At 39.5% G+C, this 12,228-nt stretch overlaps 1 protein-coding gene, 1 long non-coding RNA gene and 1 other non-coding gene across 5 annotated transcripts; 2 read left to right on the top strand and 1 right to left on the bottom strand.

Annotated features, from left to right (window-relative positions):
- Positions 1 to 868: 868 nt before the first annotated feature.
- On the bottom strand, positions 869 to 3,637 carry LOC115769470. 2 transcript variants are annotated; one of them, XR_004018750.1, is made up of 4 exons: positions 3,577 to 3,637; positions 2,796 to 2,920; positions 2,558 to 2,739; positions 869 to 1,050 (listed from the first exon to the last, which is right to left on the bottom strand). It is a non-coding gene; the product is annotated as an uncharacterized LOC115769470 (long non-coding RNA). The 2 variants fall into 2 exon arrangements; XR_004018749.1 differs by having other exon boundaries at positions 3,214 to 3,618.
- Positions 3,638 to 4,403: 766 nt separating this feature from the next.
- Positions 4,404 to 4,486, top strand: Trnal-cag. Its single transcript has one exon. It is a non-coding gene; the product is annotated as a tRNA-Leu (tRNA).
- A 590-nt stretch (positions 4,487 to 5,076) lies between these two features.
- On the top strand, positions 5,077 to 10,208 carry LOC115769454. 2 transcript variants are annotated; one of them, XM_030714270.1, is made up of 4 exons: positions 5,077 to 5,319; positions 5,763 to 5,953; positions 8,711 to 8,999; positions 9,063 to 10,208. In XM_030714270.1, exons 2-4 carry the CDS (start codon positions 5,790 to 5,792, stop codon positions 9,891 to 9,893), a joined length of 1,284 nt encoding a protein of 427 aa, XP_030570130.1. In that variant the 5' UTR covers positions 5,077 to 5,319; positions 5,763 to 5,789; the 3' UTR covers positions 9,894 to 10,208. The 2 variants fall into 2 exon arrangements, with proteins under 2 accessions (XP_030570130.1, XP_030570138.1); XM_030714278.1 differs by lacking the exons at positions 8,711 to 8,999; positions 9,063 to 10,208 and adding an exon at positions 6,915 to 7,690.
- Positions 10,209 to 12,228: the final 2,020 nt, after the last annotated feature.

Here is a 12,228-nt window from a genome sequence, read left to right as displayed (position 1 = left end):
GCTGTTGTTTAACAGCCGCCTAACAGCACTCTTTTTACATGAGTTGCTATTTAACATTACTCATTTTATTTGAGTTACATTTTTGCCCCTTAAGGCTATGCAATGAAATTTTTTATTCGAAGCACTCGTCGACCTTCTGGGCATTTCTGTTCGCCTGGTACTTGAGTGAAATTTTAGTGCAAATTTGGGACCAGCGACGAGGGTGCCCTTTTTACTACGTCATTTTTCGGCGGCAAAATTATTTTTAGTCGACCTTCTGGGCATTTATGTTCGCCTGGTGTTTTTGGGAAATTTTAGCTAAAATTTGGGGACCCAGCCGGCGACGAGGGCGCCCTTTTGGGTATGCAACGAAATTTTTCGGCAGCTAAAAATATTTGTTGTCGACCTTCTCGTCATTTCTGTTCGCCTGGTATTTTGGCAGATTTTAAGTAAAATCTCGGCAGCCAGCGGCTGCCAACGGGCGCCCCTGGCGGGTATGCAATGGATTTCTTAAAACCGTTAATTTTTTAATAAAAAACAGGAATTTGTCCTTTTTATTTTAAATAATTGATTTATTTATGCTTAAATTTATAAAATTGTTTTTATGCAAATTTCCTTAATTATTTCTCTTAAAATTATACAAATCGAGCATAAATTATAATTATTGCTTATTTAAACTTAAAATAACTATATCCGGCTATGACGTTCCAAAACGACATAACTCCAGCGCCAGCGGTTGCCGATGGAGATATGACGTTCCAAAACGACATAGCTCCAGCGCCAGCGGTATGCAATGGATTTCTTAAGTCCGTTGATTTTTGTTAAATAAAAAAACGAGTTTTATTCTGTTTTTTAAATAATTGATTTATTTATGCTTAAATTTGTAAAATTTGTCATTGTTTATGCTTAATTATTTCTGTTGAAAGAGTACAAAGCGAGCATAAATTAGAATTGTAGCTAATTTCAACTTAAATAAGCTATATCTGGCTTAATTTAAGTCCGATCCTGGAAAAATTTGCTTTGTCACTTGTGGAGGTCCTTGGAATTCATTGTAGTCCTTAATTTGTCAATCTGAAATGATAAAAACGCATTTTAATTAAGCAAGACGAAAAAACGTATGCAATAATTTTCAGTAATAGAAAAGGACATAGCTCGGTCATATCCTTGCAGATTTTCAAAGGACATGGTGCGTTAGGATCGTATAGACCCACTACATCGATCTGCATCAAAAAAATATGGGGTCATCTAAGAATCATGGGACTTGTATTTTCACTTGTAAAATTTCAGTCGCGGAGCGCGCGGAATTGGGCTGAAAACACATATCCTTAAATATATCCCAAACTACAAGGACGATCCTGATGAAATTTGGCCAGGTGGTAGTCCTAGTTAATACAATTATTTTGACACATGACTCGCCAGGATACGCAAGGATGCGGCTGAGTTATGGCCTAATTTTTGTTTACTAATTTGTCCTTAAAACTTTGTTGTCTGAAGGACTCTCGTCCTTTGGGTTGTTAATTCTTAAATGGGAGAGTGAGAACAATTGGCTGACCAAAGGACATCCCGATAGTCCTTCAAATGGCAAAGTTAGCCCGGATATTTTCGATTTTGGCCAATTTTGTGACTAAACCCCTAGGATAAATTTTGGTGAAATTTTTTGTCGAATCCTTAAAATCCTTGAATGCCAATCGATAGTCTCGCCTCCCACGAATTCAAAAAGGCATATCCTTCCGATATCCTTAAGGATTTGGCCGAGCTATGGCCATTTAAAAAATGTCCTTTTTAGAAAATTGGCCATAAATCGGAAACTACAAGGACGTTTTTGATGTCCTTTGGCCAGTTTATGGTCCTTGTTCATACGGGTTGTTTGACATAGGACTTGACAGGATCCGCAAGGATATGGTCGAGTTATAGCTTTGTTAGTTTATGAAAGTCTTACACTTATATCAAAGCTGTCTGAAGGACCTGCGTCCTTTTCATTGTATATTCTGAATTGGGAGCATGAGAGTACAGACAAATATCCTTTTTCCACTGCTCTTTGCGGAACTTTCGTCCTTTTTATTACATATTCTAAGTTGGCAGGACAAGGTCTGCATGTTGGCCAAAGGACATCAGGATTGTGCTTGAAATGGACAGTATGGTTATTAATATCCTTTTTGATATATGTAGACATATTTCAAAACCGCAAGGACGATTTTGATATCCTTTGCGCAGTTGGTACCCCTAGTCCTTATGAATTATTTAATACAGAACTCGGCAAGATACAAAAAATGCAACCGAGCTTTGGCCTTTTTATCTCCTTTATCTCGAAGTTGCCAAATTGTGGCCAATTTTGTGTTGAATGACTTCTTATGAAAAAAAAACTAGTCTGTTCGAAAACCACAAGGACAATTAAGTTGCCTTCTGGCCAGTTAGCATCCGTGGTCCAAGCGAATCGTTTAACACAGGACTCGACTGGATCCACAAGAAGATGATCAAGATGTCCTTTGACCAAAAATACAGTTTATGGAAATGCAAGAATGCGGCCGACATTCTACAATGTCTTTTGACAAAACAATGATACTCATAGAAGACATACTTAGTGTGAATTCCAGCAGAGAGCGTGGCAGCAGCAGAGTCGTCCGCACATGAAACCCACGTAGACCCAGTCCGTAGTCCAGAGTTTGCTTCAGGCAGCACAATATCATTGGATCTTTGGAAGACGTGCAGATTAAGCTGCTCCAAAAGCATCAGGCACATTCGAACTGTTCCCAAAATCGCCTGAAATTATTTGATAAGGTTAGAGGAACAGAAACCACTTAAGCCACTCTTCATACCTCTTATCACAGCGAGCTACCTGAGGTTGCATAACGGCTCATTGCACCAATTATTCAGTCTACGGCAAAGGGATATGCGCTCCTGCCCTCCAGACATCCATTCCATATCCACATAGCTGATAAAACTGAAAAGAAATTCAAATTGGAAAATGATCACGACAGTCAATTAATATATATAAAAAAAATTAATAAATATGTGAATATAAATATAGGGTTAGAATTTGTTAACAAACTTTTTAAACCCGTATATGTACATATATCCATTTTCGGTGCACAGAAGACATGTCTTGTTTTGAGATATTTACAGCCTGCTCTCGCAGTCATATACACATACACACGTACATATTTGGCGATTCCCTCTATATACTTTTGCTTGTGTATGTGTGTGTTGCGTTATCTACCATTGAATAGAGTTTACCGTTTGCTTTCTCAATTTGCTGTGCGCTGATTTTCGTTCACTTTGCTTCTGCGCAACATAATTCCGTTTTAGTTAAATGCCAGCAATGGAGTAAAGCTTGTCTAGAAACTACAATTTGCGAATATTCCCCGGTAAATACTTTCCGTATCTCAAATAGTATTAATATTTGGACTCGTAGCCACATGGAATACACATACAATTTCTAAAGAAAGATTTCTTAATTGCATAGCTAGGCAAATGGTAAATGAGCTTTAGCAAGGTTGACAACAATAAAGGGGAACAAAAACAACTGCTGAAACACTCGACTGACTGTTGGAGGATTCACTAGTATTTTGGTATACTTTAGCGGCAAAACTCACAAACCTAAACAGACAAAGCAACGGATTAAATAAACTCGCGCGATGCTGTAATATTCCGAACCGACACGTTGTGCTTTGTGCTCTTGACTGCAGTGAGCGGCAGTGGCAGCAGCTTAACTGAGCCGATCGCAAAGTACAGCGAGGTGCAGACTTAGCTTTGCTGCGTTCACGCTCTCCCTCTGCAACATACGCTCTGCGCGTGACGTCATAGCAGTCAGCTTATGAGGGCATGCTCTGCACATCACCTTCTCAGCACAGTCCATGCAATAATCGTCAGCGAGAGTACGGCGTGTACAAAAGGAGAGCGAGAGAGTGCGTGAGTAAGAGTGAGCTAACACATTGGCTAGCCGTGTGGTGCGTCGTAGAGTTTTGTTTTTATTTGATGATCCCGCAAGCACACACTCTCACATACACAAGCAGACATACATATGTCAAAGCTTTGGCTGCACGTGCAGCGCCAACTCTCCAAAGCGCAAAACCATAAACAACACTACAAAAATAAACAGTAAGGAAAAATTGATAAGGAGAGAAAATAATACCAAATTGCATGGCTTATTAAATTTCTATTAAATAACCTATTAACCAATTTCTATAAAACAAGCGCTAAAACATGTTTTAAAATTGATTTCAGCTCGCTTGCCTTGTGGACAAGAACTCTTGCTTGGACATTACCTACATACATATATACCTTCACAATTATTCAGCTGTGTGTATGCGTGTGAGTTCGTGTGGGTGTGTGTGTAAAGGGCGCAACCGGCATTGTGCTCTCCACCAGCAACTTGTTGCGCTGCCCTAGAACGCCATTGGTTTTTGCACACGACCGGCAGAACAGTCAGGATGGCCGAGTGGTCTAAGGCGCTGCGTTCAGGTCGCAGTCTACTCTGTAGGCGTGGGTTCGAATCCCACTTCTGACAAGAATTTTTTTATTTTATAAAATTGCTTCAAGCAGACTGTGTAGAATATACGTTATTTTGGGTATTGGTGTATTTGTAACCATTGGCATGGTCTTATCTTACGGCCCTATATGTAATCAGGATCGTAAAATGCAATCTGTCGCTTAGAACTGAGAATTCCAATTTTTTCTTAATAGCACACTTTACGACAATATTATCTCGTGAATAATGAGCAGCTATAAAAATTTAATGCCAATTGAATGGCTTTTAAATAGCAAATAAAACGTGCCGTATTTACCAGCCGACGAGCAGCTTTTAAAAGCTCTGCGAGCCTTTTTCAAGAAAATTGAGCATAGCTTTTATAGCAAACGAAGTAGACATGATCTCGTACCACAATAAAAGCTCTACCTTGTAGGCCACCCTCGATATGACACTCTCAGAGAAAGCTTTTATGCCAACGCGCTCAGAAACCAAGCTTACGAAAACAACAACGAGCCCAAGAGCTTTCAAAGAGCAACAAAAGCGCCAGCCGATAGCTTTCAGTACGTTACATTATACTTAAAATGACGCAGGCGAAACTTTTGGCAGTCTTTGAGATACCATGACGTAGCTTGGACAGAACGTAAACTCAATCAAGCAGAGCTAGCTGAAAGGCGAACTGAAACTGAAACACACAATTGAAATAAACGCCTGCCGGCCGTTTGGAAGCTTTTGAGAAGAATTCGAGAAAACGGAACATAAAGAGAACTGATAATTGTGCCAGGCGAAAAGCACGCCACGCTAACAACGTGTTGCGACTGTGGCGTGCAGGAAGGTTATTCAACTCAAGGCGTTAGCTTTCCGAAGAACACAAGGTACGTACAGCATAGATAACACAGTTTAAGTTATACTCTAGTTATGTACTATTTGACAATGAATATATGTGAGTGAGTGAGTGAGTGGAAAAGCAACTTGACCACTTCTGCAACATCAGCAGCATTGGAGGAAGGCGGCAGACAACTTTCGGCGGCGCGGCAAACGGCGTAAGCGCTGTTCTGTTAGAGCTTTCTATATGGCTGCTCAGTGGGCCAAAAAAGCTTTTGCTCATTTGAAAGAGAAAAAGATGAAACTGCAGCAGCGTATTACTGCCGAAAGCTGCACAAGAGAGCGCAAAAGCTTTTAACTTTTATTTCGCTGTGTCGTCTTTCTCTTTCCACTCTGCTTTGTGCTTGATTATTAATGCCCAAGCTAAGTAGATGTGTAAATGCACACACAGTCCACACATTGTAATCGGTGCTTTAATTTTAATATTTTTAAGATTTCGTAACCCTTGTGAGCCATCAAAATGAGCACTCTACGCATTTGCAAGGCCATGTCCCTGCATCCCCGCGCAAACATAGCGACTTCTGATGCAGAACAGGCAGCTAATGCCAGCTCGAGGATATGTCTAATGGGCTGCGAGGCGAGCCCAGCGGAGCTGCGACGCTTTCCAGTCCACGATACGAGTCGGTAAGTGCTTACGCCCAAATTAATTTTCTTCAATATCTTTTGCTGATCTACATTAAAAACCAGTTTATGGGCGGCTCAGGCTTGCATCAAAGCTTGTTGCGCATCAGAAATTCTCTTTAGCATAAGTGTGTCTGTTTATATGTATGTATGTCATGCAAGTATACAAATAATATTCCAGACAAACTTACCAATCTGAGAGTAAGCTTTTCTGTTTAGGCATCGCTTCGCCGTCAAGTCAAAGGTTGATGAACTTTCTGCGCCCGCATCAACTTCATAGAAAAATTTCAATGCCATGGAAAAACAACAAGTACAAGCTGAATGTACATATGTATGCGTTTGAGTTGCAATTATGCACATTGTGGGTGTGAGGGAAACAGCGACAGCATAAGAAGCTGCGTCCCACACACACACACATAGGCACGCATAGAAATATTCCCCATCGGTTTATTTATAACTCTCTCACTCTCTCGCTCTCTCGCTCTCTTGTAATGCGTACATGGCGCGCTCTGTTGGCCGTGAAGTTTTTGCAGCAAAAACAGTTCTGTGCACTGGAGTTGTTGCCATCAGCTTGAAGTTTAGAGTGGATATGAAATGTGAGATGGCAATCTGCAAGCAGTAAAAAGTGCGACATGTTAAACATATTTACATAACAAGTAGTAATGGGGCAAATATTATAAATTGTTATAGTTTAAAACTGAACATTAGGTAGAACAATTTAATCCGAATAAATTAAAAAGTAAAGGTTCACAAGAACTCTTGTTATTCAAGGACAATACCAACATACGCATGCAACCCTGTGTGCCAAAAAAGCATGCAAGCCTCTATCCAAGCAAAAATTTAAATCAATAGCCTACGATCACTGACTTCAATGACAATTTTACATTTTATAATTTATATTGATTTTAAATTAATATAATTGTATTTTCCATTCAATTTATTTTTGCTATGGCTGAAAAAATAGAAGTCAAATAAGTGGAAGTAGGTGCAGCCTTCCGCACTGCCAAAAATCTAGGCGCGACTATCCAAGTATAAAATTATTCAAGTTTCCAGTCAAGGATCCAGCGATTTTCAAGCAATGGGCTCAAATATGCAACTTCAGCGAGGATTTTCTGGCAAAAGCATCTTCCCTTTTTCTGTGCCAATATCATTTTTCGCCGGATAAAATTGGAATAAGATTTCTAAAACCGGGATCAATACCAGATCGCAATTTGTCCCCTGGTATTAGTTGTACTACTGATGAAAATCCTTCAAATCTTGTAAAATTGCCCCCACGAAAAAGAAAGAAACCAGCTGAACTTTGCCGCCAATGTCCCAAAAAGTCAACAATGCTTAAAATCTATCAAAACCAATATTTATTATTTAGAAATACAGCCGAGGTAAGAAAGCTAAGAATCTATGAACTAAAAAGGGAAAATAATACTTTAAAACAAAAGATAATGCAATTAAGAGGCAACGACATATTAGCTAAAATGAGTTTAAATCAAAAAGGAGCAAACAATTTGATACAGAATGATTCAGACTAAAAGGAGTTTACATTTTTCAAGAGACTCAGTGCATCTTAATTTTGTACTTCATTCTATTAGCCATATATAGCTATATAGATATGTATTTAGTTTTTCTGTGTGTACATAAATTAAAAATGTAATCTATTTAGTTCCTAGCAAGTATCCCATATAAAAAAATAAGTTTTTTATACCTACATTTAAAAACAATAAAGAACAGCTTTCTTCGGCAAGCCAAATGTAAATACCCTTGTAACAGAAAATTGTACTGTGCCAACGCTAAATTTTCTAACAAATGTCCTGGGGTGCAGATTCAGCTATTTTTAGCTAATTGTAGCTGTTTTTTTAGAAGTCTTCAGCCCAAAAACAGTAGCAATTCGACGCTGATTAAAGTATTTTATTGGCATTTTAATGTCAAATACAAGCAAGACTTTTAAGCTAATTCAGCTATTTTTAGCTTTTTTCAACATTTAGCTACTTTCTGAAACCGGCAGTTGGCAGCTCTGCCTACCATTAACATTGTCTTTGTGTTGTTCTTGCCTGCGGGGTGGGCGGCAATGGCAAGTAGAAGCAGCAGTTGAACGCCGGCACAAGACGCGCAACAAACTTCCGCTCCCCGAGAGCGAGAGCGCGGCGAAAGCACCACACATGCAATAAATTTATACACACACACACACACACATACATACTCACAAAGAGTAACAGTGCAATGAGCATAAAAAGCGCTTTTTGCAGCGACAACTTTTGGCGGCCATGGCAGAACTTTTCATTAGCTTGTGCAAACTTCACGTGTGTGTGCGTGCGAGAGAGCGAGATGGGATCTAATTTTAAAGCTGCACAGGAAAAGCACCGCCAAAAGAACGAAACTTCAATGCAGTTCTTTACAGTAAACAAAGAACTTCCGAGGCGATCGCAACGCTTGAGCAGCGCTTGAGTGTCGTATTGCGGGTAAATTCCATAGGAAAAACAAAAGTTTGCCATACAAAATAAAAAAGTTAGTTAAGTGTCGAAAGCTTTCGAATGCAGAACTTTTGCAATTGGTGCACAAATTGCGTTGTTGACCCAAGCTGAGCTTGCATTTTGACTAAGGAGAGAATCGTGCTGCCAGCACAACTACAAACACAAACACAAACACAAACACACACACACACACACACACACACACACATACAGGCATACACACATGCAAACAACTTGCAACTTGGCCATTGCGAGCGTGCACTGAACGAACAATCCACAATTGTAATTCCTGCAGCTGCAACTATTGGCTGAGGCACTTCGGAGTGAGCGACCAACTGGTGGAGGAACTTGGCGGACTGAAAAAGCTGCGCATCTGCTTCAGACACTTCAGCCAGCGCAAGGCAATGGCCAAGACGCGCATCAAGACGACGCCGCTGCGTATATCCAAGCCAAACAAAATAGCAACAGAAGCGACAACAACAACAACAACAACAGAAGCAATAACAGCAGCAATAACAGCAGCAACAACAGGGACAGCATCTGCTAAGCCCATGGCAGACAGCACAACAATTGAACTGGTCGATGTGAGTGCATTTGTCGCATGTTTAACCAACAATTTTAAACGATAGACATTTGTTTTTTTTTAGAGCTCCAGTGGGAACGGGCATGCACTGAAACAGGGCACGCAGGAGCAGTCGGTGACCACGATAACACCCGTACCGCAGCGCTCCCACTCGATATGCTCATCCTCGTCCGTCTCCAGCGATGTGCAGTCCATCAGCTCGGACTATGAGGCCAGCATGCCGCTGTCCGCTTTGGTGGATGCACACGCCCAGCACGGCACAGGCAAAGCAACGAATGGGCTGGCCAAGAAGCGCAAGCTGTATTTGATAACGGAGAAGGCGGATGAAAAGAATGGCAGCAACCTGGCCAACGGGCAGAAGCGCAAAATGTTTGTGGTCGTGGAGCAGGAGAAGGATACGGCTGCCAAGAAACTAATGATTGTTACGGACAAACCACAAGCGAATCTCACACAGCACTTGGAGAAATTCCTGCCGGAGATTCTCAGCTGCATACAGGGCAAGGAGCAGCAGGCACAGGCGAAGGTCAAGCACCCCCTGATCAAGCATCAGGCGGTCAAGCAGGAGCCGCTTCCAGTGAAACCAGCGCTTCCAATCATTCAGAAGCCGCACATAACGCTTCCGCCCAAGAAGAATCCCACGAACTTTGTCAAGCTGGAAGGCTCGCCCGGCATTACATTACCTGCCAGCGTGTCCATTGTGCCCGTGGAGCCAGTCAAGGAGTCGCCGCCGCCGCTGGAGACGGAGACCAACATAAATCTGTCGCCCGACTTTCGGTTTCTTATGAAGATATTGCCCAAACTGGAGCAGCTGCCCGAACCGCACAAACAGCACGTCAAGCGTTCCATACAGATCTTTGTGGAGGAGAGCTACAGCCATTATGGCAAGAAGGAGTAGCACGTAGCACAGCTAGCGGAAATTATCACTTATCATTTTAGAGTTTCCTTATAAGTTCCCCCGAGGGCAATTTTATAAAACAATTTTATATTCGTTGTCGAAGACTGATGCAAAACGTAACATACATACATATATATATTTTTAATGCACCGCCGCGCTGGTGCAGACCCTAAATTATTAAGATGCAACTTTTTAAGAGCCCGTTCGAATGAGACTGGGCGTACCATTTATATTTGTAGCCATAAAGAAATAATTGAATTCTCAACAATGAAAAACATAGTTTAAGCACTGAATATATGTGAGCTTTTAAGCTAAGAACTGAATTTGTTATTTCTACTTTCTTAAAAGAATTTATCTTTCTTTCAGAAGTCTTAACTGCTGTGGCGCCATCTGTTTACAAATAGCGACACTATGTACAAGTACTGCTTTATATGCAAGCAGTGCATGTTTGCTTGTGTTGTTTACACCTCGTAAGCAGTGTTCTAACGTGCCCTCGAATTTGATTTAACGCTCAATTACTTTTTTATATATTCAATATTGAAATATATATGTAGAATATGTACTTACCAAGATTTTAATACATTTCCATTTTTAGACGAAGGTAAACAGCCGTACGCACATTCCTAAAAAATAAAAGTAGTAGGCTTAGAGTGCGAAAAGGGAAAAAACTGTTTTGATTCTTTTCTATTCTATTTCAAGATCGGACTTCATTAAGCGGAGTTATGGTCATTACATTTATAAAAAAAAAGCTTGGAATTGGAATATCTCGAGTACTTGAAGTCAGATTTTCAAATACTCAAGTACTTGAAGTCAAATTTTCGAGTGCCATTCAAAAATTCGAACTTCTATTCTAACTTTTTACCGAGATAGGCATTAGAGCTCTTGGAAATTTGTTCAAATGAAAAATATCGAGTATTTTAAGTGTGATTATCGAGTGGTATACCTTATTGAACTTGCCAGTGTCAGGACCATCAATTGGAATTCCAGTATTTCAATTCTAAGTGTTGACCAAAATCGACAAAAATGGCAAGGAGTGACATCAGAATTTTGTCGAAAATCGTGTCGTTTCTGAAATCAAGAATTTGTTATTCTAATCTGTTCTATAGACTCTCACGATTACAGAACGGCGAATCTCTCTCAAATCGGACTTCATTTAAGGTTTTTAAAAAATATAAAAATGGAAATATCTCGGGTATTATAAGTCCGATTTTCGAGTGGCATGCCTCTAACTCGCGCGGACCAGGACTATCAAAAACATAAAACAAAAAACAACAATTTCAATTCAGAGTTTTAAACAAAATCAGCAAAAATGGGAACGAAAAAAGTTTGATGCTAATCTTTTTTTAAGATTCTTACGAGTGTAAAAGGCAAATCTATTCAAGCTCGGATTTCTTTTAGCCAAGTTAAAACCATTTAAATTAATTAAATTAAAATATTTAAAGTTCTGACAACTTTCATAATAAATATTCAGACAACTTGTTAAAAAGTGTTCCCATTTAGAAAGAAAATTTGAACGCTTTGTTTTCGTATCTTTTGTTTTGCATTGTAATTCCAAAGAACTTTATTTAGTTTGAAAGCAATTTTTACTGTTTTTCTTGTTCGTTTTTTTCGTTTTTCGTTTTTGTTTTGGATTTTGTTATTTTCGTTATTTGTTTTCAGTTGTACGTTATAATATTAGTAAGTCTAGTGGTTGTTTTGCTTTTAGTTAATACAAGGGGGCTTCTAGTGTGCATTATGGCATTATGTTGGGTATGTAATTCTTGAAGAGTATTTGCTCGCCTTTAATATGCTAATGTACAATTGTGTTAGTTAGTTAGTGTATTTAATGGTTACGCTTGCGTGCATAGTTATCATAATTACATATATACAGGTGTTAAACAATGCTTCTTCAAAACTAACGATCAGTTTGATCCAATCGAATCCGAAAGGTTTAAGGACATTTTGCTCAAACGCGTGCAATTTTCTTTTGTTTTCGATGAGAGCTGCTCTACTAGATATTATTTTCTTTTTTCCCTCCCAAACTGTGCATTTTCACATATACATTTATAGAGTTGTGTGTGTGTGTGTGTGTGTGTGTGTATATATTCATTTTTACAACATTTATCGAATTTCCCATAGAATAATGAATAAGCCTGACTTTAAATATTGTTTATGCCATTGTTAACTACTCGTACATTGTGTTGTGTCCTACATAATTATCCGCAAGTTATCTTCTTCTTCTTTTTAAGGGGGGGGGGGGACTGTTTCTCTATAGGTAAATATATAGTACGACGGGTAGATTTGTTAGTTGCTCTCGTGCTTTTTACATGTTTCTACTTATTATTGGGGTATGCAT

The sequence above is a fragment of the Drosophila novamexicana genome, unplaced genomic scaffold (genome assembly GCF_003285875.2).
Source record: "Drosophila novamexicana strain 15010-1031.04,08,12 unplaced genomic scaffold, DnovRS2.1 tig00000009-arrow-pilon, whole genome shotgun sequence".
Classification (NCBI taxonomy): domain Eukaryota; kingdom Metazoa; phylum Arthropoda; class Insecta; order Diptera; family Drosophilidae; genus Drosophila; species Drosophila novamexicana.
Note: the sequence above shows the minus strand (reverse complement) of the source record. Positions and strands in the feature narration are given on the sequence as shown.